Consider the following 27,337-nt stretch of genomic DNA (forward strand, 5'->3'; position numbering starts at 1 on the left):
CAATAGGGAGCGGCGCTCGGCGGCCGACGGGGCGCGCGGCGCCGCACGTGGTGACGGGGGTCCACGTGGGCGGCGGCCATGGCGGTGAGAGGCGGCGGGTCCGGGCCGGGGGTGGCCGCGGGGATGATCTGAACCAAACCGAGCCGAGCCAAGCCAAGCCATGCCATACTATGCTATGCTGTGCTGTGTTCTCCCCGCAGGGCTCTCCGGAGGCGGCGGAGGAGGCGGAGCAGGGCCCAGAGCCCCCCGCCGGGGGTGCGGCGCGGCGGGGGAAGAGGGCTGCCCCGACAGCCGCAGCTCCGCAGCCGGCCAAGCTGAGCCGCGCCGAGCTCTACAAGCCACCGACCAGCGAGGAGCTGACCCAGCTGAAGGAGACGGAGGATCTGTTCCACTCCAGCTTGCTGCGCCTTCAGGTCAGCCTGGAGGGCCCCGCGAGGGGAGCACGGGGGGCTGCGGGACCCGGACTCGGAGATGACCTGGGTTATCAAGCTGTGTTAGGTGAAGATCAGCTGTAACTAGGTCATAGAAACATAGAACAGGTTGGCTTGAAGGGGCCTTAAAGATCACCTAGTTTCAACCCCCCCCTCCCCCGCCACACCTTCCACTAGACCAGGTTGCTCAGAGCCCCATCCAGCCTGGCCTTGAACACTTTAAAAGTGCGGCATCCACAGCTTCTCTGGGCAACCCATGCCAGTGCCTCGCCACCCTTTACAGGGAAAAATTTCGTCCCAGTTTTTAATCTAAACCTACTCACTTTCAGTTCAAAGCCACTGCCCCTTTTCCTATCACTGTATGCCTTCGTAAAAAGTTCCTTTCCAGCCCTTTTACAGCCCTTTCAGGTACTGGAAGGCTGCAATAAGTCTCCTAAGAGCCTTTGTTTCTGCAGGCTGAATGACCCCAATGCTTTCAGCCTTTCCTCATAGGAGGCATCCTCCATCCCTCTGATCATCTTCTGTGGCCTCCTCTGTACTGGCTCCAGCAGGTCCCTGTCCCTCCTGTGCTGGGACCCCAGAGCTGGATGCAGTGCTCCAGGTGGGTCTCAGCAGAGCGGAGCAGAGGGGCACAATCCCCTCCCTCCCCTGCTGCCCACGGGGCTCTGGATGCAGCCCAGGACATGTTTGGCTCTCTGGGCTGTGAGTGCCATGGCCGGGGCATGTCCAGCCTCTCACCCACAGCACCCCCAAGTCCTTCTGGGCAGGGCTGCTCTGGGTCTGTTCATCCCACGAACCAGGTGTAGCCCTAGCACTGGCTGTTGTTGAACCTCATGAGATTCTCATGGGCCCACTCCTTGAGCTTGTCCAGGTCCCTCTGGATGGCATCCTGTCCCTCAGGTGGTTCTAACATTGGTGATTTTTACGAGGAACAGCTTTGATCTCCTGGCTACTTGCTGGTGTCAGTGGCAGGATCTCTAGGGCCTGGTTTGTGGTGGGAACCTGCGTGGTTGTTTCCTGCAGCTGATTCTCCGTTATATAAACAGCCTTCCTGAGAGCTATGCATGTGTGAATTACATCAGGGTTTTTTGCCTGGACCTTGGTTGGGATGGAGATGATTGCAATCCAGAACTCACAGGAAATGGCAGGAACTGATCAAACTGCCAGCTCCAGGTAGGGTTTGTGGAGACAAAACTGGTGTGTTCCCTAGCTGACCAGCTGCTCTTTGCACCACGCTCCTGGTTGGTGCTGAAGGACAAGGTAAAAGGCAAGAGCAATTCCAGTGTTGCAGCTGCCTTTGAGGGTCCCCTTTCCCCCTACAGATCGAAGAGCTTTTGAAGGAGGTGACATTGAAGGAGACCAAGAAGAAGAAGATTGATGCCTTCCTCCATGAAATTAACAGCCTGCTGAGCACCATCCCAGAGACCCCAGAAACTGAAGTACGTTCCACAGTGATGGAAGAGGTGGCAAGACCCCTGTCCTGTATGGAGCAGGAGCAGGCTCTGCTGTTGCTCTGCAAGCAGAGCTCCTCATGGACTTTCTCTCTGAAAAAAAAATACTTTGCTTTTTCTTGGAGGAAAAAGGGGGACACTGTCTTTAAGCTCTGGGTGCAGCTGTGCGGGAAGTGGGGTCTTGGTCCCTGCACATCTGCTGTTGTTGATGCTTAGAGCATTTTGTGTGTCCTGTCTGTTCCCAGCTCACTGACCAGGCCTGGCTTTCCAAGGATGTGAAGGTCCCGTTCCTGCAAGTGCCATTCAATGTGAAGGGCAGGTTCCACTTCGTGCCCCCAGCCGAGCTGAAGGTGGTGGGCAGTTACCTGCTGGGCACCTGTGTTAGGCCAGAGATCAATGTGGACGTTGCAGTGACCATGCCACGGGTGAGTCTGGCCATGCCACCACCTAAATGGCCTGGGGCCTCCTGGAGCTGTGTCCCCTCCTGTCCTCTGTGACCCTTGCCCTCTCCATTCCTCAGTGAGGTGGCAGCATCTGGACATGCAGCGTGACTTCCTTGAGGAGCTGGGGAGTGTGGTCTGGTCTCTTGCTCTATCAGAGCTTGCAGCTGTTTGATCTTAGTTCCTCATCACCATCTTCCTTCTCTCTGCCTGGACTGAACATTGCCAGGGAGATGCATGCTGTCTGGTTTTGTACCCCATTGCATTTCTGTGCCAGCTCCCAAGACAGTGTTACAGGGAGGGAGATGTTTGGAGGCTGGTAACCTCCCCTTGCTGCCCAGACTTGCTTATAAGAAAAGCTTGAGACCAAGCACACCCTGTTTGGCTGTGTGACTGCTCATCTCCTGCAGTCCTGGAGCCTGGTGAGCCAGCAGCAAGCTCCCGACCGACTTGGAGCTCCTTGGTGCTGAGACAGGGCTGCTTGTGGGGCCAGGGAGAGCTGTGGGTGGTGAGGTGCCTTGGACTGAACTGAGCTCAGCAGGCAGGTGAAGTGGCACTGCCCCGTTCCTCTCTTCCCAGGAAATCTTCCAGGACAAAGATAACCTGAATCAACGCTACCACCGGAAGAGAGCCCTCTACCTGGCCCACATCGCCCAGCATTTGTCCAAGGAGAAGCTCTTTGGCAGTGTGAGGTTTGCCTACATGAACAGCAACCATCTGAAGCCCATTCTGCTCCTGAGGCCTCAAGGTGGGACTTGACCCTTGCTCTGGTGTGGAGTGTGACTGGATACTGGTGTTGGGTGGAGGGTGGTGGTGGTGGTCTCGGTCTCGTACCGTTTAGCGACCCTTTGGGGAGGGATCAGTCTGGGGCTGCCATCACAACTTGTGAGAAATGAGACAACTCTTAGTTAAATAAAAATTAAAATAATTTATTGAAAACAGAAAAATTGAACAATTACGGAAATTAGAAAAATATAAAAATTTGGGATGCTATGGCTCGATAGATGGTATGCCCCAGGAACACAGGGATTTGAGATCTTCTGGCTGAGACAGCACTGGACCTCAGGTAGAGAAAAAGAACTTGCAGTGCTGGGCTGACTTTTGGCTGGTCCAAAAGTAAAAAAAATTACTAAAGGCTCCTTAATAGGAGTAAGGCTTCTAATACCCAGCACTAGATATCCACCACAGCTAGTCTGCAGGGGGATCCTGTCGTCTCTCTCTTTTTGGAGCCTGTCTCGGTATTTTATAGTGCCTTTGCTCCGCCCCAGCCCGCCCCTTTGGTTTAAAGTGATTGGTGCTTTCCCTTTGATAGATCATCTCCGTCCGCCAATGGCTCATCGTTGTCAGAGGGGTGGTATTAGTTGAGATAAGGGTGCTAAAATGCCTTCCTTAAAATTCAGGTTGCCACGGAGCTTGCCGACAGGGTTAACGGCTACGGGGCTAAAAATAGCTGCTGGCTATTAGAACTGGGGTTTTTGGAGTTAGTCCTTGGAGCCAAAGTGCAAGTAAAAACACCTAAAAAAATACTAAAATACATCCAACACATCTTAAAACACTTGTAAAAGTATACAGTAAACACAGGAAAGATAACTCTTATGGTGTACAGGTGGTTTGAAGTTTGAAAAGGGAGCATAAGTTGGGGATTTTTAACTGGGAAGGGTGCAACTCTCTTAATAAACTACTTTGAACAATTGAAAACACTGATAATGGAACTTGATTTTTGTACCTGGGCTGATTTTTACATTTAAAATATTTAACTCAGAATTAATTAATTAAAGCACTTAATATGCAAAGACCAAGCACAATTAGGGATTTCATGTATGACACAACTGATGATAAATTTTGGGTGCTTCTCAGTTGTTTTCTCCCTTCATCCAGAGTCTAGTCCTCAGGGTCTCTCCCCTTCCCAGTCCTCCTCTGCAGCTTGGCTGGGCAGCCCAGCCTTGGCTTCACTGGCTGGCACATCCTGTGGGTACTTCAAGGAGTAAAAAAGTAAACCCTACAAAACACGTCTGTGTCCTGCACTGCCCATCCTCCCTGCTCTTCCCATCCCTGTTCCCCACTGTCCTCTTGCCTTCCCCAGGAACCTGTGTGCAGCCTGGCTCTTCCCTGATGGGATGATGTGGGATGCATGGGCTGCTGGGGCCTGCTTGTTCCCACAGCCTCCAGGAGTTAGTGGATTGGGGTCTGGGACAGACGTGGCATGACAGGGCGAGGGCAGGCGGGGGTGCCAGGCTGGCCAGTGGGGAGGAAGATGGGACTGCGATATGAACAGTGTGGCCTCAAGGTCATCATTGGCTCTGGGATGTAGTCACTCTGTGCTCTGAGATGATTTCCACTGCTGCAGAACTTTGCTGGGAAGGAGCTTTTTCCTTTGCCCAGGCTGGGCATGCTCTGTGTTTTTCCAGTTTAATTTCTGACATCTCTTCCTCCTGCACATCTTCCCCCGGGTGCTTACAGGCAAGGATGAGAAGATGGTCACTGTCCGACTCCATGCTTGTCCCGACTCGGGTCTCTTCAAACCCAGCCGCTTCCATCCCAGCAAGAACAATGTCCGGACCACCTGGTTCATGGAGCAGAGCACCCCCAAAGAAGGTAGGGCCTGGGGCTGGGGGAACATGAGGCTGTTTGTTTCAGGCAGAGACTGCACCCAGTGCCTTCGGGTGGGTTTGCTGCCGCCCTTTTCTCTGGGCAGGCGGTTGGTGATTGGGTCCAACATGCTGTCATCTGCCCACACAGGAGCCACCGAGCCACCAACCCCGCACTACAACAACTCCATCCTCTGTGACACAGTGATGCTCTCCCACCTGCATTTCTTGTCTAACGCAGCCACGGACTTCCCAGGCATGAAGGATGGCCTGGCCCTCCTCAAAGTTTGGCTGAACCAGCGGCAGCTCTGCAAGGTATGTCCTGTGCCAGCGGAGGCTGTGCTTTCCGGGCTAACCTGCCTTTGGCCTGCTGTCCTTCCTAGGCTGGAAAAGGTGGTGGTTTGGTCCTGGTGCATGGGGTGGTGGCTTGTAGCTTTGCTTTGACCTGTGTTAGGGTTTCATGGAGGCCCCATCCTAATCCGTGGATTGTAATGGAGTTGTGGTACCTCTGTTTTCACAGGGCTTGGGGTGCTTCAGTGGCTTCTTGGTCTCCATGCTTGTTGCCTACCTGCTGATGAAGCGCAAGATCGTCAAGATGATGAGTGGGTACCAGGTGTTGAGAAGCACTCTGCAATTCCTGGGTGAGTTTCCAGGGGCCTCTCTGGACTGGGAAAGGTTGGTGTCTCTGCACAAAGCCTGAACACAGTGGGGGAAGAGGCAGAGAGGCCATTGTGGTTTTTCTTTCTCTTGTGCTAAGCCCATGTGGGAGGGATGGACGGGAGGGGATAAGCCAGCAGAGCAGGGCTGGATGATGCAGCTTGCAGGAGGGTGGGTAAGTCCCATCATGAGGTGGAGGCTGGCATTATATTGTAGCACTGTTGATGTTGTGAGACCTTGGTGGTATTGACACATAACTGTGCCACTGTCACCAGGGGGAGAGATGTGGATGGTGGTGTGACTTGTTCCTTCCTGTCTGCCCACAGCCACCACTGACCTGAGCGTGACAGGGATCAGCCTAGCCAAGGATGCTGATCCCTCCCTGGTAAGCAGCCCTCTGGGGGCGGTCTCATGCCTGTGTCCGTCTGTACTGTCACTGCTCTGGGGCAGGGATGTGCCTGTTGCAGGTAAATGTTGGGGTGTCTTGGTGTCTGTGATGTGCTGAGTACTAAGGACCATGTTTGCTTTTCCAGCCTGTTCTGGATGATTTCCACCAGGCATTTGAAGTGGTCTTTGTGGATCCCTCTGGACTGGTGAATCTCTGTGCTGATATGACTGCCAGCAAATACCACCAGGTACTGTGCAGGTTGTGGTGGCTCCTTGAGGTGCTGTCTTAGGAGTGAGCTCAGACAGGCAGAGAGTGGTTAGATGTCTTTGAGGAGGATGTAGGACCAGGGAAGGATGTTCACTGTGGCTTTTTAAGCTTTTACCATCTACAGCTTTGAAGACTGGAAGTGAATTTGGAGACTTAGATGTACTGCTGCCTTGCTAGTCTTGCTGGAGTGATGTGGCTAGGTTGTTTCCCTCTTTGTGTGCACCTTTGTGTGAAGCCAAGCAGCTGTTTAGCAGATGTAACTGTTCTAAAGGAGAAAAGAACCCCACCTTGATGGCAGGGATATTAAGAAGGGACTGTCTGGCCAGCAGCAAGAGCTGCTTGTGACTTGGCTTCATGCTAAGAACAGAGACTGGGATCTGAGTAAGCTGCTGACCATGGAACTGGGCTGGCCCTGGTTGATGGGGGAGCACAAGTGACCACTGCTGGAGGGATTTGCTTTCCTTCCCCCTTTGCATTCATGCTCCTGCACTGCCTTCCCTCCTGGCTTAGGTCCAGTTCGAAGCCAAGCACTCTATGGAGATTTTGGATGACCGGATGGTGGATGGCTTTCAGGTGCTGCTCATGACCCCAAAGCCAATGCTCAGGACCTTTGACCACGTCTTCCAGTGAGTCTCAGTGTGTTGGTGGAGTGGTACTGAGGGAGCCTGTTCAAAGAGGAGTGAGCTGCTTCTGGCTTTGTGCTGGGGTAGATTTGGACTTACCTGGTGGGAGGTGGCCCTGCTAAGGTCTGAGATGGACACTGGTACCTCCTTGCACTGGGCTGTTCCACTTTTACTGCCTAGATAGCTTCCCAGAAGGAGGGTAGCAAGCCTTGGAAAGTGACCAGCATCTCCTGAGATGCCAAAGTGCGTTATTGTAGCAGCCATCCTGGGCTAGGGCCCTCAGTTCCCCACTTTATCCATCCTCTTAACATATCCCTCTCTCAGAAAGGATTTGCTGGCAGAGGTAGGTGACCAGCTTCTCTTCTTCTCCATAGCCTGAAGCATGTTTCCAAGCTTCAGGGTACTTGCAAGAAGATGCAGCTGCTGAATGAGCTGATGGATCGGGGTGGGAACTACGTGGCTGCGGCCCTGCCCTTCGTTGTCTCACTGCTGGCACGTGGTCTGTCTGGGAGAGCACAGCTTGTGGCTCACTCCATGCCCCAGATCTCTGAGGTAATGCAGCTTGGTAATGACACTGCATCCTTTGCAGCTTGTGGGGTCTTGAGTGTCTCTTGTTGCACTACAGAGCACAGGGAGGGCATCCCAGCTCACTGGGGAAGGAGACAGGCTTGTTCCCTTTGTTGGGAATACAGAACCTGAGGCTCTGCACTGGGCTGTGGGATGCAGCTGTGTGGCTTAGTCTGGGCACGAGTCCTGGTCCAGTAATGGGGCAGGGTGAAGACTGCTTTTGTTTTCATTGCAGAGACCTGTTAAATAAGGCTTTACCTGTCTGTACTTGTCTGGGCACCTGGGAGAACATAGCAGGAGGTTCATCTAACATCCCAGTATCCCAGAAGCTGCTCCTCCACAAGCCTCACCTCTCCTTGTGCTTCATGTTCCTCATTTTTCCACAGTGGCCAATTGATGCTGAGCCCCCAAAACACAAGGATGTTGGGCCCCTGACGTTTGGGCTCCTGTTTGTCCCAGAGTTTGCTGCCAGCACCCTGGAGAAGGGTCCGCAGGCTGATCACCCCGAGGTGAGGGGAGCCCTGCTTGTGCTGAGTAAGAGCAAAGCGGGTGCTGTGCTGTGGTTGCAGACAGCTCTGAGGCTGGCTGGTGATCGTGGGAGGGTTTTGTCTGGCCCAGAAATGACGTGTGTCCCTGGTCTGGCTTGGTCAATGTGCCCCCACAGGCCTTGGAGTTCCGGACCTTCTGGGGAGAGAAGTCGGAGCTGCGTCGGTTCCAGGATGGCAGCATCTGTGAGGCGGTGGTGTGGGAGGCCAGCGCAGTCTGCCAGAAGCGCCTCATTCCTGAGCAGATCATCCGGCACCTGCTGAAGCTGTAAGTTGCACTGAGCAGCAGCTGTGGGTCACTGCTGCTCTCCTGCTGTGTGTCCTGTCCCTGGTGACCCCATTGTCAGCTTCGTGCTTTGTGAGGTGTTTCGGATTTGTAAGGTCTGGAAGTCATTTTAGTTGTCCTGATGTTGTGAGCCGCTTCCCAAGAGTGGATGGGGAGGACGAGCACCTGGTGCTGTAGCCTCTGCTGGAGGTGATGCTAAGGGCAAGGAGGCAACATGAACATGCAGATGGGGTGCTGGGATGCTTGTCAGAGCTGGAAGAGAAGCTGTCTGGACCTTGGAGGACATTTTCATGAAATCCTCTGTGACCTTGTGGTGGTTCACAAGAGGGTCCTCCCTATGGCATTGGAAAGCCTCTCTGCTGCAGTTTATACCGTCTGCCAAAAGTGAGGCCCTCTTCCACACAAAGGAGGGTTTGCCTGTGCCTCTTTATCCTGACCTGAGGATGGGTCTTGTGAGGGAAGGCAGCACACTTGGCTTTGCATCCTGTGAAGCTGCACAAGTTACTATTCTGCTTTGGGTGGATTACTTGGGCAAGGGAGGAATGCACAGAGATCTGTCTTTTCACCAGGACCTTTGTTTAGAGAGGGATTTCTCATCCTTGGGCTGACCCATGCAGTGTCGATAGGATCAATGGGCTGGCATGTCATAGCTTTAATGCTCTGTTGTCTTTTCACACGCAGGCATGCGGACATTCCTGAGTCTTCCATCTGCTACACAGGAGCCCTGCTGGAATCTGTGATCAGGACTGGGAAAGAGGTATGATTGGTCTCCCAGTGGGGCTGGAGCTTTTTCCAGGAAGAGCAGTGAGGGGAGGGCTGTAAGGAAGGTCATTTTAGTGGCCCTGAGGCAGCTGGGTGGTTCCCAGGAGAATGTAGTAAGGGTAAGGATCTACCAAGTCTTTTATGGCAGCCAAGGCATAACTGCTGAAATCCTCTTGCTTTAGCACTCCCCACACCTCAATTTCCCCTGCAAGCATCCCATTGTCCTATTCTCTCTGCTTCTGCCCCTCTGTCCAGATGTCTGAGGATATATTGCTGTCGCACAGTGCTCCTCTGGCTGCACCTTTGAGGTACTGCATCCTGCAGGACATGGGCCAGACAATTCTGTGCTCCCATCCCTTAGGTCCATCTGGGAAACCCCTGAAAAGGATCTTTCCTGGCATATTGCAAAGTGCTAGATTGTACTCTGTCTGAATGTGCAGCTGAAACAAAGAAACTCCACTTTTAGACAGAAGTGTCTTGGAGGCTGGGAAATGTCCCTCCGTACAACTTCTGCTTTCCAGCTTGTGAAATTAAAGTCTGGAGATGAGCCATCAGCACTTTGGCACACTTAGTTGGTCTTTTTTGTACAACCAGCTCTTTACCTGGTTGTCGGATGGAAGAAGAAATTGTTTCCTTTCCTCTTTTTAAGATCTAAGGGGTGCACATTTGATGGAAAGAATGTCCTGTGCCAGGACCAATTGCAGTCTGGGCAGAGTTGTGTGTCAGATTTGGGATGAGATGCTGATTTTCACAGCCTGTTGTGTGGTGAGGCAGGAAGGTCTGTGTGCTGTGTCCTTTCAAGCTGGTCTGGGGTTAGCAGGGCTGTTACACCCCAGTCTGACAGGGGATGCACTTTCCTGGAGCTTGAGGGGTGCTTGGGAGTCCCATTGTTGCCAGTCCTTGAGGAACAAAGTAGAAAGTTGCTGTTGAGTGTGGGGTGGTGGGTACAGGGGTGTCTAGTCTTCCAGCTGTTTGTGTGCAGTCAGCCTGGGGAGCCAGCAGTGCGAGGATGGAGGGGATAAAGGCAGAGGAAGGGTGCAGCCACAGGCAGGCCGGGGTTTGCTGTTTGTGGCACACCCCACAGAGGGTGCTGCTGCTCCGCCGGAGAGCCCAGGGTCAGAAAACTCCAGGCGGGTTGGCTCCTTGTGTGGCTCTCAGCTGCCTCTGAGCTGGGTGGTTTGGTGTCACCAGTGTGTCCTCCCTGTTCAAGCTCCTCTGCTGTTATTTGGGGAGGTGGAAGCAGGGAGGGCAGCACCAATTCTCCTTTTGGTGCTTCTCATCTGCCCTCCACAAGGCTCTTGTGATGCTCTGAATGTTTTCTGTCTTTGCTTTTGCCATGCTCCAGAGCTCTGCCCTGGCTAAGGATGTAGTCAGTGGAGTTTTCTGTTAACTGCTGCCTCTGTTGACGTCATGGTAACTGCTGGGGAGACAGTGGCAGGGCTCTCACCTTGCCAATGTGTGATCTCTTTATTCCCAGATCATTCTTGGCTTCTCCTTTATTATAGCGATTGCTGGCAGTACAGCTCTTGGTGCTGCTTTAGTGTTTTGCAAAAGAAATAATTGTATTTGCCACTGGAAATGCAGCCTCTAGGATGCCTGTGGCTGCTGGGGAGTCACATCCAGCCTTGCCCTTGTCTTTCCTCTCTTTCTGACCTCCCCATTTTGCTGAGTGCTCTTGCCAGAAGCTGCTCCCTGGGGTAGCAGTGCTGGCTCCTCAGAGCTTGGCTGTGATGCCAGCCCATGAGGGAGGTGAGCTGAGTGCAGGAGCAGTAGAGGTGCATGGAGAGGCTCCCTGTGTCTGCAGGCATCGGGAACGGGCGAGGAGGCCATGGTCAGCGTCGTCTGCTCCTACAATGACCTGAGCCGCAAGCTTTGGAACCTGAAGGAGCTGCCGCTGACTGTGACGGCTGTGCAGGGTGTCCATCCAGCCTTCCGCTACACGGATGTGAGTGTCCTGGGGCATGGCCATGCATGGGGGTCTGCAGCGAGCTGGGGTGTACCCTGGTGTGAGGGAGGACCGAGAGAATGGGTCACTCACTGGTTTTGTGGCTCCTGAGAGCCCTTGGGGCGATGTGGGGCCTCTTCTTTGCTGTTTGTCCTTTGTGTTAGCTGTGCACAAGCTGACCAAATCCTCTGTATTGGAGGGCTTTGCTGGTGTGGGAGGTTTGGGTGAGGGGAAACACATTGTCAAGAGGTTTCTGCTCCCTGTTCTCAGTTGCTGGGTGGCTATTCTCTTTCAGGTCTTTCCTCCCATTCCTATGAAGCCGATTTACTCCTTCCATAATAGAAGCAAGCACTTGCTGCTTCCTTCAGAGGAGAAGCCCTGCCCAGCCTACATAACCCCTTTGAAGGGTAAGTGGGGAGAGATGTGAGTGGGAGATGATCCAGTGGAGGGAAGTGGAGGCAAGCAGTGATGCTGGCTCTGTTATTGCTGTGTTGGTGTGCTGCAGGCAGGAACAGAACCGTGGCTCCTCCTGCCCTCCTGCCATAACCTGTAGTTCCAGACACCCCTATCCAACGCTTTATTTCTGTGTGGGACTCACTGACTTCCTGCTATCCCTTCTTTCCCAGTCATCTGCCACATGGAAGGCAGTGGCCAGTGGCCACAGGACAAAGGAGCTATCAAGCGCATCAAGGCCGCTTTCCACCTCCAGCTGGCTGAGCTCCTCCGGCAGCAGCACCAGCTGGTGTGCAGGCCTGCAGTCACCCACACCGACGTGTACAAGGTAGGGGGGTCCCTGGAACCTTTTCCAGGCCTGACCTTACTGAGGGGGGGGGAGGGCTGTGGCAGTGGTCCCACTGGACAAAACCAGTATTTGGATGGTGGGCCTAGGAAAGAGTGTGGTGAGACTGCACTGATGTCAGGATGCTGCTCTTGTATCCCTGAGGGTCAGCATAACACACACCATGCTGATTGTGTCACCACCAAGCCTGACTTTGCCTTGTGCTCCCATCTCAGGATGGCTACGTTTTCCGTCTCCAAGTAGCCTACCACCGGGAGCCCCTGATTTTGAAGGAAGTGGTCACCCCAGAAGGGATGCTGAAGTACCAGGACACAGAGGAATCTCGGCAGCTGGAGCTGGAGACTTTGCATCTGCCCTATTTAACCAGCTCTCTGCATGGGTAGGTGAGGCAGAAGGTGCCTGAGGGGGTCAGAATGTGGGATGTGGCTGAAACCAGCATGGAGGTGCCTGTGGATGCTGGAGGGAGATGGTGGGTAGAGGAGCTTGCTGTGGGAAGTGGCTCTTCAGCCAACCTTGTGAGAGGCTCTCCAGAAGGATTAAGGGATGGGTGTGGGTGTGCGTGGCACAAGTTGTCACCCTGAGTTCGCTGGTGTGGGGAAACAAGTACTAAGAAGCAGCATGGTTAGAGAGGAGCATGAGGCAGCTTTTTCCCTTCTTCCCCCCAAAATCTCAGCACCTGCTGAAAGTCCCTGTGCTTGTGATGCTGTGTAAGTGTTCCTTGCAGATTTTTGCTCCTCTCTTCTTTCTTGCCAAATGCCAAGAGGCTGTTGTGGGTCCTGGGATGCATGGGCTGAGCAGTGGCATGTCTCCCTCCTCACAGGCTCCAGCAGCAGCACCCTGTGTTCGGCAGCACTTCCCGGCTGGCCAAGCGCTGGATCAGTGCCCAGCTCCTGAGTGACAGCATCTCTGAGGAGTGTGTGGACCTCCTTGTGGCATTTCTCTTCCTCCACCCAGCCCCGTTCACACCACCCAGGTGAGGATGAGGAGCCCAGGCTGGCCCGATGAGGATTTAGTCCCTTTCATTACCTGGGATGGAGGAAGGGTGGGATGCTGCTCAGGCAGGAGGTGTTGGGAGAGTTCATAGCAGGGAGCATGAGGCCCCTGTGCTGCCAAAACACTGTCCGAAGTCCTGTTGGGAGTTGCCAGAGGAGATGGAGACACTTAGCACTGCAGGGCTGTGGCTTTCCCTGCCCTGTGCACTGCAGAGAAAGGGGGAAAGCAGGTAAGGGCGGGAGTGAGTGTCCTTGTGGCCTCTAGGTGCTGGGTGCACCTGCAGGGTGTCTTGTGCCTTCTGGAGGACTGGTGAGGCCTCTCATTTTGGGGGTGATGGCCAGGAGAAGCAGGGTGAGGGCTGTGTTGTGGCTACCAGCATGCTGGGGCTCCTGGGTTCCCTGGGAAGGATTGTAGGGGTGCTGGCACCTCCAGCCTCCCTTCTTCCTGGAGGAGGCTTCCAAAGGAAGAATGAGGGGTCGGCCCCTGAAAGCTGAATGGAACAGTGTGTTGGTAGATAACCCCAGAGAACCAATTGCTTGCTGGTCCCTGGCAGACAGATGTTGTGGGGCCCAGAGGAAGTGAAATGAAGTTAAAGGAAATGTTTTTGTTCTGTGTGGAGTCAAAAGGTTACTCTGCCCTGCACTCGGGGTAGAGTTTCCTTTCCCTAAGTAGCAGGAACAGCAGTCTGATGCCTAGAATGCTCTCTTGTCTCCTAAAATAACAGAATCCCCATCTTCCCAGCTGTCTGGCTTTGTGCATGTGTTGTGTTGCAGGGAAAGAGGCACACTGGGAACTTGGCTGGTGTTCAGACCTGCACCAGAGATGGGAGCAGCCTTCTCTCCACCTCCTCCTTGCTCCAGACCCAGGAGTCTGGATGGGAAGAGCATCAGGAGATGGGGCAGCTGCGGGGGGGCGATGATTCACATTCTGCTGGTTTCTTTTTCCTGAGGAGTGGGGAACAAGGGGGGAAAGACTTTTCCTGGAGATTTGGAGAAGAGGAAGTGTCTCAAACTCATTCTGGACTTCCCTTTCCCACTACAGACATCTCTTCTTGGGTTGCATGTGGTTTGGGCATCCACTAAGTCAGACCCAAGTGCAGCCCTTCTTGCTGCCAGGAGAGCAAATGCTGATGTTGAACTGTTTTGTCCTGCCTGCAGCTCTCCACAGGTGGGGTTCCTGCGCTTCCTCAACTTGCTGGCAACCTTTGACTGGAAAAACAACCCTCTGATTGTCAACCTAAACACTGGCCTCACAGGTGAGCAGGCAGCAGCTAGGAGAGCTGCAACATGAGATTCTTGAGCCCTCCTCAGTCAGTGCCTGGCTCCAGATCTCCTGGATACAGGAAGGCATCATAGCTTGTGCTGGGGGCAAGGAGATTTTCCACTCCTTTACTCCTGTCCTGTCATGTTTAACTTGCCTACAGGATGGGTTTGGTTGTGCCATGTGTGGTTTTTTTTTTTTTTTTTCTTGCCTGCCTCTGAGAAGGTGGATCTCAGTGATGATGCTCTGCTCCTTCTGGTCTTGTTGAAATCTGTGACAAGCGTGGGTGGTGTTGCATGTGGTGGTGTCTTTGAAGCCCTCTGTTCCTGCCCTCTAGTGTTTTGTCTGTTGATTGTCTTTTGGATACATGCTGGAGCCACAAGAGCCCATGGGATTGTCTTGACTCTGCAAAGTCATGGGGTGGGGGAGATAGTTACACCCAGCTTTTAAAGCAAATTTATAAAAAAAAAGTAAAGGTGTTTGGGAGAGAATTGGGTTTTGAAAACTGGTATTTTCCAAAGCGCCCTCCAGCTTATTTTAAGGAACTAAAGAGCTATTTATTTCCCCATTTGAGGGGAAATAAAAGACAAAAGATAGAACACTATTTGAATAATACAAACTGTCACTAGCTTACAATGTGAGTTTCCAGCTTGTGTCAGTTCCAGTACCTGCCATGCTTGAGCCCGCCTGAGTGGGTTTAGAGCAAAGGTCCATCTAATGAGAGTGAGGAGCAAGCCCGAGGTGAAGGAGCTCTGGTTGCATGCGTATTGTGGGATCAGAGGGTGGGAGGGGGTAAATCCTGCTGTGCTGCCATTTCCTGGCTGTGATGGGGGTGATGAGGGTGGAGGGCTGTGGATGGGGCAGAGCATCTCACCTGTCTGCCTGCCCTCTCCAGACTCTATCTGCACAGAGATCAAGAGCAAGTTTATAGCAGCTCGCTCTCGCCTCCCTGTCATGTTCCTGGCCACCCCCAAAGACCAGTGGAGCTCCATGTGGACCCGGGAGCGCCCCTCAGCACAGGTGAGCTATGCCCTTTGTCAGCTTGCCTCTGGTGGCTGCTGGCTTGGGGCAGTTCCCTGTTCCCAGTTCTGGAGCCAGCTCTGGCAGCCCTCTGAGGGAGTGGGGTCTCTGTTACATCCAGGACTGCCAAGTTTCACCCTCTGACTTCCTTCCCTCCCCAGATCCTGCAGCGCCTTGTCCTACTTGCCTTGGAGTCTCTCCGTGTCCTGGAGGAGCAGCTCATGGACCCACTCAGCGACCAGGATATGAAGGTAGCCCCCTGGGGCAGCAGCACAAGGGTTTTCAGGCTCTGGCCAAGCAGACTGGACTGTGGTGGTGGTCACTGGGATGTACTAGGAGGTTTCAGGCTGTGGCCATGTGGTTGCCCTGGTATGTAGAGCTGCAAGGATGGGAGGAGGCAGGCTGGTGTCCCTCTGTGCCACCCTGCTTCTGGGGGACCCGTCTCTGCACTGCAGCTTGGGGTGACTAGGACAAGTTTATTCTCTGGTTTTCTTGGAACATGAGAAAACCCACCATATTCCTGTGCCAAACCAGTTGTAGTATGTCCATGACTGGATCAAATGGTTCCTCTGGGAGACTCTGTTTTGGAGTAGCTGTGCAAATCTGGCTTGTGTGCTCAAGTCTAACCAAGCTCAGGGTGTTGGAGGTTTTGGCAGGACAGTACTAGGAACTCCAGGACAATGTTATTTTGGTTTGAGTGGAGTAGTAAAGCTTTTTGTAGTTTAACCCTTTTCAGTTTCTCAGTGGTTTTATTTTTTAAGTAAACTAAAACATTCATTACTGCGGTGGACCTGAGACATGTAGATGTAGACATGTTCATTTGCCCTTTAAAGGGAGGTATATGTGTTTTGAAGGGTAGTTTGTTGGGGTATCAAGTAGTGAACCAGGAAATTGAAGGTGAAAGGACTGAAAAAGCCAAGCAGTGGTTAGATACGGCAGATTCACGTTAGGGACAAAAAACCCCAAACTAAAACCAAAACCAGAAAGCAGCACATAGAATGGATTTTTTTCTGCCTGGGCAATATAAAAAGGACTTACTAACACTGCTTTCAGTCCTGCTGCATTTTGCACTGGAAGTATTATGGGGTGAGATGTACTTGAGGCAGTAGCAGCGTGTGTTACAGGGCTGTGAAGGAATGAGACATGTCCAGTGTGCTGCAGTCACAGTGCCGGGCCAAGACTCAAATTCAAGAGGTGCACTGTTGGGGTGAGCTGGGAAGGGTTAGCTTCTAAAATGAGCTGTCACCTGGCAAGAGCAGCCTCCCAACACCTTGACTCAGCCTCCTTGGGCCACCTTCTGTCTCCCTTCCTCTTGCCCGTTGCAGTGGGAACTTTTGTTATTGCCATGGAATCCCTCTGGTCTGTGCCAGTGTCCTCTCAGGCCTGTGATGTTCCTTAGGGATAAACATGGCGTGCCATTTCCAGGGCTGGTAATGCATTTGTAAGCAAAGCTTGGGGCAGGGAGGAGGGAATAGCCTTTCCAGTTTAGTTTGGAGTTGCCTCCTCTACAGTTGTCTCCTGTTTCTAAGAGAGTGCTCCAAGTTGTTTTTTTGTCTTTGCATTTGGGTCCCATGGGATGTGCCTGCTGTCATGAAGATGCAGACATAGGTTTGCTCCCAGGGCACACACAGAAAGCCATGGACTTGGGCACTGGGTGGGACAAGTGGTCTGTGTGGACTAGAGCTAGGAGTGACTCAGTGCTGGTCACTGATGTTCTTCATGTGTGTTCTCTCCAGCCCGGTTGTAAACCAGCTCCAAGCCATGGGTTTTCTTTCAGTCCCGAGTAGAGCAGTGTCCCATGCCTCTCTGTTCATGTCTCTGCATCATTTGTTCCATTTGAAAATGTACACATAGTTTTAAGTTTTTTCCATTTTAATACAGCTGTATCCACAGTAGATCCTGCCTGTCCAAATATTTATGTGTCTGGGATTGCTGCCCTCCATTAACAGGGTTTTGCTCTCACCCTCTATCTGCTTGATGGAAGATGCTGTTGCCCTCTGGGGCAAATCCTGGTGGACAGATGGGGCCGTCCTATTATTGAGCAGCTCCTTGTGTCCCCTGGGTGTTGTTCAGCTCCTGCTGGCTTCTTGATTCCCCTCTTCACCTGAGACTCTGCCATGTGCAGTGCGGTTATCTACCTCAGCTCACCTCTTTGCCCCTCTCTCAGCTGCCCACCCCACTAGCATTTACTCAGTAGGCTTCCTGGGGTCCGTGGCAAACTTCTAACATTAATCTCACAAAAAATTTGGTTTACTGCTTTCTGAGGAGAAGGGGACAAAGTGCAAACAAGGACTTGGGAAACCTTTCTTACCTCTCCTGCTTGCTTGTGTGCTGTATTGAGTAGCACTATTTGTTTCTCCGTGCAGATGGTCTTCCGCCCTCCTTTGGACTTCTACGATGTCCTGATCCACCTGAATCCAAACCAGATTCCTCGGCACCTGGAGAGCGTGGACCGGCCGGTGAAATCAGTTTCCCGTGGTGTGGTGAAGAACAGCTCTGCTGTGAATATCCTCTTTCCTGTGGTGGGCTATGACCCTGTGCAGTTGTACCTGCAGGACCTGAGGGTAAGCACGGCCTGTTGGGGAGGCAGAGGGGGTGCCCAAGGGGGAGCTCCCTTCTGGCATTTGGATTGCCTGCCACTGCAGGACGTGGCTGGTGACATCTTTAGGTGTTTGCATGGGATGGACATTGCTTCTCCAGCAGAAGTCCTGATGAATGCGCCACCTCCTCCATGGAAATGGGAGGGCTGCTGTGACGTGAGAATGAGCTCAGATACAAACCACCAGGAGCTTTTGCTGAAGAGCATTGTATTCAGCACGAAAGTGTCTAGGCCATTTGTTTCCAGTCAGTTAATTCACTTTTCGTGGCTTCTTGCACCGATTGGTGTGCACGATGGGCAGTAACCACACACAGTTTCTGGGGGGATGTACAGGTATCCACAGCATGGTCCCAGTAGGCTTTCTGCTGTTAGGCCAATGGTTGTGCGAGCCACAGGGGATCAGTGTTGGTCACAGGGTGGTTTCTCTGTGTCTGACTGCATGCGTAATAACAGAGGAAGTTGGTAATGTGGGAATATGGAGAACATCAGTATCCAAAGTCATCAACCATGTTCTTTTCCACCATGAGGCCAAGCCAAAGCCTTGGCAAGCTGGGGAGACATGCAAGGTGCTGGATGAGAGCAGTGATCCTCCCTGGATCTGGACAGCCTGTGCTTTGCAGATGTGTAGCATCTGGCACTTTGGCCCTTCCCACTTCAGATGTGGTAGCTGGGTTAAATGCTAGTGTTGGGTGTGCAGAGAGGTGGGGCTTTGGTGCCTTTTTGTCAAAGCCTGCCTTGACTTGGAAGTGCCATCATCCCTTACTGACAGGAGTGCTGTGAGCAGTGTCAGAACTGTCAGCATGGGAATCTAGGCTGGCTGTGGCAGGAAGGGGGCTATGAGGGTCTCTGGCCCTGTTCCCCACTCAGGACAGAGCCAGCTTTCATGTTAGAGTAGGCTGCACAGAGCCCAGTCCTGCTGAATGCCGTCTGTCTCCATGGATGGGGGTTTCCTACCTCCCTGTCCTGATGTTTGGCCACCATTGAAAAAGTGGTGCCTGAACTGAAACTCAGTTTGGGCCGGAAGATTCTGGGCCCTTTCAGTTCAAGCTCCCCTTTCACCTTAACCAGGTACCTTAGGAGTTGGGCAAAGAAAACTTGCAAGGGTTTCTTTGAAGGTTTTCTCATCCTGGGCATAGCCCTGTTACCCCCCAACTGTGTGTCAGCCACAGAGCATGATAACCTGTGCCTATGGGAATCTGCTGTGGCTTCAGCAGAGCTTCCAGGTCTACCAAGGTGCAGGCTCAGTCCTCCTGTCACCCACAGCAGCTTGGGACAGTCTTGGGTGGTGGGAAAGTGAGAGACAGGGTTGTGTGAAAGTCCTCATGAAATTGAGGAAGACCTCAAAGTTGACACAATTTCCCTGCAAAAAGCAGTGCTTCTTTAGCTGGAAGGACAGGTGGGAGAGGAGGTGCCCAGTGCTCTCCTCCCTTTGAGAAGGAAGGTGGACCTGGAGGTCCTGCAGACATGTTGTAGAGAACACTGGGGGATTTCTTGGGGCAAGAAGAAAGGGGAGAAGCATCCCTCACAAGTGTTTTAAAAGGGAGCAGGAAGCAGATTTGGAACTGTTGGCTCTTTAACTTTCCTTCCCGGTGTCTGGGTCTGAGGAGTCATGTCAAGACCAGCCCCTCCCTTTTCAATGATGACTGTTTGACCTGCTGCCATATAACCTCAGCCAAGAGGAATAGATGTGGATAGGAGATGGAGTTTTTTAAGCCTGAAATCCTTTTCCACCCAGTGCTAGAAGTGGGTTCTAGAGCTGAACAGAACCTTTCAGCAGCTGCCAAGGTGCTGGAGATCCATGGGGACAGAGCCTCTGTATCTCTGAAGGGGTCAGGGCTAAGCAGCCCTTGTGGAAACCTGACAGAAGGAAGACTGCTTGCGTAAAGAGGAACTGGAGGATGTTGGATGAGGTGATTGCGAGAGCTCTCTGGAAAGGTTGTTAAATGCTTGCAGCAGATCTGGCTGTAGATTGAGGCAGTCAATCAGGAAACTCATCAGAGTTTATAGGACACTTTCATGCATCTAGACAAGTTGATGTCAGTAAGTGGCTCTGAAAGTGAAAGGTAGAAAAGAGATTTTCCTGGAAGGCAGCTTTTATTAATCCTCAGGCAATTATGATTTACTTGGTCCAGTCAATAGTGACATCCAAACTGCCTGAATTTTTACTGCTTTTTACTGCCTGTTTTTATTAATACAGGTTATAATAGATTTGGAATAGGGTTTGGTCAGGTTGCAAATTTACAGCTGCTCCTAAATCCAGTATGCCAACATCCCAATGAAGAAAGATGGATGTGAGCAAAGGTCACGTTGCCTTGTGGAAGCAGTGTTGATTCTCTTGGTGTCCCTTGTTCTTTGACCTGAGGGTGCTTAGGAGGGAACAGATCATGAACTTGTTGAAGCTTTCTCTGAAGAATGTGCTGTGGGGCAGAGAGCCTGAAATTGCCTCAGCATCCCTGTCTGGGGGGCTTTTCTTTGTCTCGAAAGCTCTTAGATATGGTTTGTTCCCTTATGGCTGTCATATTGGAGGTATCTTGCAGTAACGGTTTGCTTGTCATTCACAGCATCCAGATCAGTAGCAGGCAGAGCTGGAGGGGCTGATGAATATCTGTTTTTCTAGGCAAACAGGTGTTTCTTCTCTTGGAAAAATCACAGAGGTGATGCTGCACACGGTCTCGGAGAACTCAACCTTATCTAGTTAGGCTGGAAGGCCTCAAAAGCTGATTTTGCACTGCAGGACCACTGGAAGCTGGTGATGCTGAGCTGTCAGTAGAAGCCACTCCATCCATCAGAAATCATCTGGCTTCATGTCTCAATGTACTGATGTTGTTGCTTAAAGGCAGGAGCTTTTCATCGACTTCGGCTTTGCTTGGTAGCCTCTCCAGCACCTCTTTGTTTCTCCTTCCCTGGCTCTTGCTGCTCTAAGTAGTGTTCAGCTCCTCCTTGTCCTGCGGACTGGGAGCCCTGGGGGTCATCCAAACCCTGCAAGAAGTTGGTGCCAGAAAGGAGCGTGATGACAGCAGTGAGTCTTTATGAGAGATCTTGGATGAGAAGGCAGTTTGGACACAGAACTGACTGGCTTTGATTCAGAGTAATTTGCTCTCTCTTAACATCACAAACCACAGAATTGAGCAACAGGGCTGAAGCCATGGCTGACAGTGCAGCCCTCGTGGGTTTGTAGCAACAAAGGGAGACATCTGCCACACAGATGCTGTGGGATTTTGTGTTCTTCTGTGGGCAGAAAAGAAACATCTGCCCTTTATTGAGATTTCCACATGGAAACAGGATTTAAATGCCTTGGTGTTTTGATTGAATTGAGAGGGGTAGGGAGTAGCTTCTTCCCCAGTGTGTTTGGGCTAGTAACCAGGAGATCTGCTGTTCTGTCCAGCCTGTTTGCCCCTGTTCTTCTGAAGTCAAAGGGATTAGCAAGGCAGTAGTGCTCTGGAGCTGAAGGATTGCTGTGTGCCTTCTCCAGGGAGCTTAATCAGAGTAGAAAATGAGAGGTGTAGAATCCTGCTTGAATTTTTCCTTCTTCAAGGAGATGTGCTGCAGGAACTGGCATGAGTTGCTCTGGTGCCTGGAAGGCTGGGTAGAGATGAAAGGCTGGCTGTGGGATTCAGGCAGCAAATTCTTCAATTCTAGAACAGATCTGATAGAAAAGGCCTGTTCTGTGATCCTGTGTGCCAGACATCCCACAGAGAGGGCTTCTCTAGAGCACCAGCCCATCAACAGCCTCCCTGCTACTTACAGTTTGGAGCACCTTGTGTAGCAAACCCTGGGCTGGCTTCTGGTAGGGATTCTCCAGCAAGGCGAAATTGAATTTAAGTGTCTCAGATGAAGCTCCTGTTGAGTCTCTGTTATGACTGCTGGTCTGTGTCATGGTGGCTGTGGAGCTGCAGAATCCCCCTATGTTTGCTAGGGATGTGGTGTGAGAAGGCTTAGTCAGTGCAGCTTTTGCTTCAGGGTGGCTTGGCTGTTCTCTGGACTCAGGAGACCATCCAGAGGACACAGGGCTTGTGGCTATGCATGCCATGCCCGTCTGCCTGCATTCCAGACCTCACAAAAGCCAAAGGCTCTGGTCACCTCCCAGAGCTGTTCACTTACGGTGGGGTACGCTGGGTGAAGCTGCCTGTGCCATGTCCATCTGTCCGTCTGTTATGGCTGTGAACAGACCTCACATTTCGTACTGAGTCTCTGGTCTCACCAGTTCACTGATGGGATGTGCTGTTGTTCACTGAGATTTAGCTTTCTTGGGCTGCACATGCCAGAGGAAGAGCTTGTTGCAGAGGAGCTGCCCATCCTGTGAGATCTTTTCTGTGTGGATGAGCAGGAAAATGCTTCCTGCTTTACTATAAACATCCTTCCCTCTAAAGCAATGTTTTGCATTTTTTGCACCTTAAGGCAAGAGCTATCGGGAAGACTTGGAGCCCTTTCCTTTCTTCCTCTCATGGTGTAAAAATGTGCTACTTCATGTTAGGAAGGAATTAATGATAATAAAAATTATCTGTCTCCTAAAATATATAAGCTGTGATTATGTGATGTAGCTGGAATTGGTGAAATCTTTCGAGGTCAGTCTGCTCCCTTCCTGTTTTGACTGACAGAGCTGACTCCTCCTGTGGTGACACCAGGTAGACAGGGACAAGCTGAAAAAACTCTGAGGGCTCTCATATTATGTAGGAAATTTCCTGTCTGGATCTTTGCCCTTGGAAGGGCAGAGGTGGCAGGAAATCATCTGCTCCCAGAGCTGCAGAGCCACTACGAGACCCTTAGCACTGTGCCCAGGGCTGGGGGTGGATACACACGTGTGTGTGTGTGTGTGCCCACCTGCTCAGCGAGGCATCAGCCCCGTGTGCTCCTGGGGAGAGCTGACAGGGGACTTGTGGCTGCATTTCTTCTGTGTTGGTAATGCCCTCCCAAAGGCCCTGGAGGATTTGTCCTGCAGGAAGTAACAGAAGGCTTTTCTCTCAATGGTTTGGTGGATTGACATGTTTGCTGATGCAGCCAGGAGGACGCGGGTGCCTTCTTTCCTTTATGTGTTTTTTTCCTGCTGCCCCAATTCCCAGGACAAGGGTGTATATGTGGCTCTCAGGTGGAAAAGTTTGCATGGTTTGAAATCAGTTTGAAACCTTTTTATCAGCTGAATCCTAAACTTTACACCTGGATTTCGTTTGTCTTTTAAAAGAAAGTCACAGAGGTAGCCCCAGCCTGGGGTTACTTGGACAGTGCTCCTTGCTCTGCTGGCTCGTGGGGGAGGCTCTGTGTCACATAACTGAGAGCATCAGGGCAGGTCACAATAGGGTGACAGAGACCTCAAAACGTTAACCACAAATGTTTGTTGGAAGTAAGTAGCTTTTAATAGGGTTTTACACTGGTGGATTCCTTGCTAAGAGCACTCAAAATGCTCTGAGCACTGAGCAAATGTTTACTGATGCATTTGCCTTCTGAGCTGCTGTTGAACGAGGAAATGCTACTGTAGGACACATTTTTGTGTGTGGAGACCTCCCTAAAAGGCTCTTCCAGCAGCTGCGATGCAATGGTCCTAATCTCTTCGTAGGAGCAGTGAAAAAAATGGGTGGATAAAGGGTGAGATGGAAAAACCCCTATCCCTAAACAACAGTGTAGATGCTTAACTAGTAGATAGTTAACTAGCAACAAGTAGATACTTAACAATGTAGATGCCTAACAACTAGTAGATACTTAACTAAGTTACACTTAGCTCATTGCAAAATCCATGCTTCAGATGGAGCTGCTTAACCTGGTAATCGCATTTTAGATCCAGGTATTGTTTTACTCACTACATTTCCCCACCCTTGTCATTCCTTTAAGCTGGATGGTTTCTTACAAAGCTCTGTCTAATCTTCTTCCAGGTGCCGTATACACCTTCTCCCTGGACAATGAGGCCTCTCTAAACTGAAGCCCTGAGCTTGCAGGTCCCCATGTCTCTGCAAAGTGGGAACCAGCTGTAGGTTTTGCTGATGGCAGGGATTTCCCTGGGCCTTGAAAGCTGAATTGCAACCAAAGAGCAGCTTGAGAAGGGAACAAACACACTCCCTGCCTTTTCTCTCTTTTCTCTGAAACTTTTGCCAGAAGAAGGTGTTTGCAGGCTCAAACAAGTCCAGTGACACTGGGCAGAGAACATGGGATGTAGAAAGGAGGGTGAACTGTTTGCTTTTACTCCTTAAGCCTCTGAACAAACAGGAGTGCAGTGACTAATACACCAGACCCTTTTAGTGCTGCAATTTCCCAAGAACTGGATGGGCATCTCCACAGCTTGGTAGGCCAGCCTGAAGTACTACCACATGGATGATGCTGGGGGCAGGACAAGTGCTGGGATTTTGAATTGGATGCCGTCCTTTTAACATCTGCCATCTGCTCCCTGCTGTCTGGGAAAAAAATGGTATCAGACCAAACAGTGGTTTTATTGGGAAATTAGCTGAACCTGGGAGGGTTTCTTTGCTGCAAATGCTTTACTGGCTTCTGTCCAGCAAGATGTATCTGTGAAAAATGCTGTTCTCACAAGGAGCATTGCATGGCACTGAAGACCTCGCCCTGCAGAGGAGCTGGGCTTTTTCAGGTTCACACATGCTCTGCTCCCCTTTGGTTCGGAAAGCTGCATGTTGGTGGTCAGCGTGCCCTGAGCTTTATTGCTGATCCTTGAGCTTCCCTCCCTCCTGCTCTTTGCTCTTTGGCTAAAAGAGGAGCCTTTCCTGTTGACTGGGCTCTGGGCATAACCTGTTGCTCTCAGCATAGAAGTGCCAGGGTGGATTGCCTCTTTCTCAATGTATTTTTAGACAGTGTTTTTTCTAGACAGTTGGGTGAAATAACACCTTGATCAGGCTTGCCCCTGTGAGAGCCCATGGAGTGGGGTGAGTTGGCAGTTCTTGGGATCTTCCCATCTTGATGACCTAATTTTGTTGCCCTCTGTGAGGGCAACAACAGTCCAAACTCAAATCTGTCTGAAGAGGTTGCAGATAACACCACCCCTCCTTGCTTATCAGGTCTGTTTTCTTAAAATGCCACCTCGCCCTGTAGGATTCACTGATAACACCAACCCAGTACACCTTTTTTTACCTACTGCAATCCTGGTATGTCCATACAAGGCCCCATCCAAGCTTGTCTTTGATGTTGATTTTCTTTTCATGCACATCCTCATGAAAACCTCATGATATGGTGATGCCAGCAGAGACCTCTCTTGGTAAAAGCTGGGAAACTAAGGGGATGGAGGAGAAGGCTGAAAAGGGAGCAGAGAGTCTGTATTTTGGGCAATAGTTTGTTCTAAGGCTGGTGAAACCCTCTGCAGAAGCTTCTCCTGTACTGATGCTGGGGACTGTTCGCTCAGCCTGGTAAATATGTCTTGTTGCCTGATGTTAATCTCCACCAAGATAAACAAGTATCAGCAAGCAGCTGCTTGGCTGTCTTGGTCAGCTTCTTACAGGGTACACATCTCTTGGTATCAGCATGTTGGGTGATGAGCTGTAGGGCCAGACTTTTGTGTTTGAGAAGTTGCTTGCACACAGCATTGTTTCCTTCTGCTGTGATGCTCATTTGCCTCCTTGCAGCCCTGGGAATCCAGCTTGTGTGGGTTTGGGGGAAGCCAGACCATGGGCTTTAGTCATCCCTTTGTGCAATATCTCTCTTTGATCTCTGCTGCCCAGCACCGCCAAAGGAGATGCTCACCGACACCACTGCTGAAACACAAGGGGCAGGGAGGACAGATTCCTGCAGGGCCTCCATTGAGCTTTCCATCTCTTTGCACCCCACAGAGCACTGTGTTACTTAAAATCTCTGCTCTTACATTTCCTTTTTGGACACTGTGCTGACAGCTCACGTGGGGTTTATCCTGGTGGAAGAAGGAGCTTGGATACCTTGGTTGCACAGATTGCAGAGCTTGAGATGTTGGCCTCTGGTTTGGGGTTTGTCTTTGGTGCCATGAAATGTACTGTGGCAGGACTGCCTGCTGGGTAGGGCCTGCCTCTTTCTGTCTCACGGATTGTGAAATCTTTGACATGATTCCTGGACACTGGGGAAGTACAGCTTGGTAGTGCCAGGTCAGCTGATGGAGGACCACAGTGAGGGACACTCAGTGGGTTGTCACTGAGGGGGTCACTGTTCTCAACCTGTGTTTGTTTTCTACCCAGGATGCCTTCGATGATCTTGCCTTGTTCTTCTATGACAAGCATGGTGGGGAAGTAATTGCAGTTTTGTGGAAACCTTTGAGCTTCCAGCCTCAGCCTTTTAAGGTGAGTTTTTTTCTCTGCTTTAAACTTTGTATTTATCCTGAAAGCCTTTTTTCTGTTGGTAATTGCTTTGTCCAACTCTTATCAGCCACAAAGCCCTTTGAGAAATGGAGATAATACTTCTGTTGCATCTTAGAAGGGGAGAAACCAAGATAGGGCTGTGACCACAGTGCCTTCAGTCATCAGCAGATCTGAGAAGGGAAATAGACTATCCCATTCTTATGGCTTCAGGATCTTACCCAGAAGTACCCAACCCACAAGAATCCAGGGTGGCAAGCCCAGGTGCAGAGTGCCCATGTCCCATCAATGCATGGAGCTGTTTTCCAGCTGCACTGTGTGGGCTGGCAAACCCTAGAGCGTGGTTAAGCCAGGTGTGAGGCACACTGGAGTGATTCATGCTGCTTTCTATGAAGGAAAGACGCAAAGAAACCGGTTACTCATGGCTCGGAGCTGGCAGCCCAGGCTCTTCTGCTGTCAGTCTCTGGGTGATTTATCTCCCGTCTCTTCACGGCCAGAGGGCATTGGCCATTCTGCCTGGCTGCTGTTGTGAAACTTAGTTATTCACACTGGTGAAACAGAGGAGGAGATGCTTGCATCTGAGCTGAGTCTGGCTGGATTAAACATGAGGGCTTTGTTTTTGCTGCTGTTGCAGCCAAGGATATCTTCCCACCTGAGCTCTTGACACCCACCAAAAGAGCAGAGCAGAAGCAGCTCTTACTCAGCCTTGTGCTGTGATCCCCTTTGCATACTCCTGTGCCCTGCTCACACAGGCTCTGCCATGCATATGCACACTTGTCATCCCACCATGCCCCTGGCCATTACTTTGCTTCCTGACTTCGTTGCAGTCTTTGGACTGTGGCTCCAGGATGAACCCTAAAAGGGGCTGGAAGGGTCACTTTTGCACTTTGTTAGCTCTAAAAATGAGCACTGATAGTGTTGAGAAGTGGAACTTGTGGAACTGGGTGCAGTGGTGTAGCAGGGTTTGGATGTGACAAGGCAGGAGAGGAATTTACTTCTCTTACTTGGGGCTGGAAGAGGTTGCAGTGCAGCTCTGAGCAGGTGCTCCCATTTGTGCAATATTTTCTGTGTCCTGCAGGTTGCCAGCATGAAAGGAAGGAAGGTGACAACTCTGAACAACGAGCTGGTTTGTGTTCCCAATGTGGAGGCAATTCTGGAGGATTTTGAGATTTTGGGAGAAGGCCTGGTCAAAAGTGTGGAAGCTCGTACAGAGAAATGGACTATCTGAAACCACTGAGAGGTGTCAAGAGTGGCCTGTCTTGAAGCAGTTTGTTCACTCTGCGTCTGTTCCTTTTTATAAATCAGTCCTAAAAAAGCCTTTTAGCTTTCTAAATCCTAGAACTGTATGTTTTACTCTATTTATGTTTATATACCTTCTTCAGAAAAGAGTGGGATCTATTACTGTTTCCAAGAATACAAATGCCTTTTTATTTTGAAGAAAATATAAAGATGGGATAAAGTTTT

The 27,337-nt window shown here is 51.3% G+C and overlaps 1 protein-coding gene across 3 annotated transcripts; it reads left to right on the forward strand.

Annotated features, from left to right (window-relative positions):
- Positions 1-22: 22 nt before the first annotated feature.
- Positions 23-27,337, forward strand: NOL6 (nucleolar protein 6). Of its 3 annotated transcripts, XM_039567281.1 has the most exons (26): positions 23-84; positions 201-413; positions 1,754-1,870; positions 2,128-2,307; positions 2,902-3,070; positions 4,783-4,917; positions 5,062-5,225; positions 5,431-5,551; positions 5,894-5,952; positions 6,101-6,202; positions 6,733-6,848; positions 7,220-7,397; positions 7,799-7,921; positions 8,077-8,225; positions 8,925-9,000; positions 10,810-10,950; positions 11,246-11,357; positions 11,577-11,731; positions 11,965-12,128; positions 12,570-12,722; positions 13,900-13,997; positions 14,898-15,022; positions 15,184-15,273; positions 17,389-17,586; positions 25,757-25,858; positions 26,952-27,337. In XM_039567281.1, the coding sequence occupies exons 1-26, from the start codon at positions 79-81 to the stop codon at positions 27,099-27,101; spliced, it is 3,396 nt and encodes a 1,131-aa protein (XP_039423215.1). In that variant the 5' UTR covers positions 23-78; the 3' UTR covers positions 27,102-27,337. The 3 variants fall into 3 exon arrangements, with proteins under 3 accessions (XP_039423215.1, XP_010406567.2, XP_039423216.1); XM_010408265.3 differs by lacking the exon at positions 23-84 and having other exon boundaries at positions 120-413; XM_039567282.1 differs by lacking the exons at positions 23-84; positions 1,754-1,870 and having other exon boundaries at positions 120-413.

The sequence above is a fragment of the Corvus cornix genome, chromosome Z (genome assembly GCF_000738735.6).
Source record: "Corvus cornix cornix isolate S_Up_H32 chromosome Z, ASM73873v5, whole genome shotgun sequence".
NCBI classification, from domain to species: Eukaryota; Metazoa; Chordata; class Aves; order Passeriformes; family Corvidae; genus Corvus; species Corvus cornix.

Bases quoted from the DNA above. Each gene is read 5' to 3' on its own strand.
- NOL6 (XM_010408265.3), top strand. From the start codon at position 171: ATGCTATGCTGTGCTGTGTTCTCCCCGCAGGGCTCTCCGGAGGCGGCG. The intron at 8,226-8,924 runs GTAAGTTGCACT...TTTCACACGCAG, and splicing joins ATCCGGCACCTGCTGAAGCT to GCATGCGGACATTCCTGAGT. The intron at 10,951-11,245 runs GTGAGTGTCCTG...ATTCTCTTTCAG, and splicing joins CAGCCTTCCGCTACACGGAT to GTCTTTCCTCCCATTCCTAT.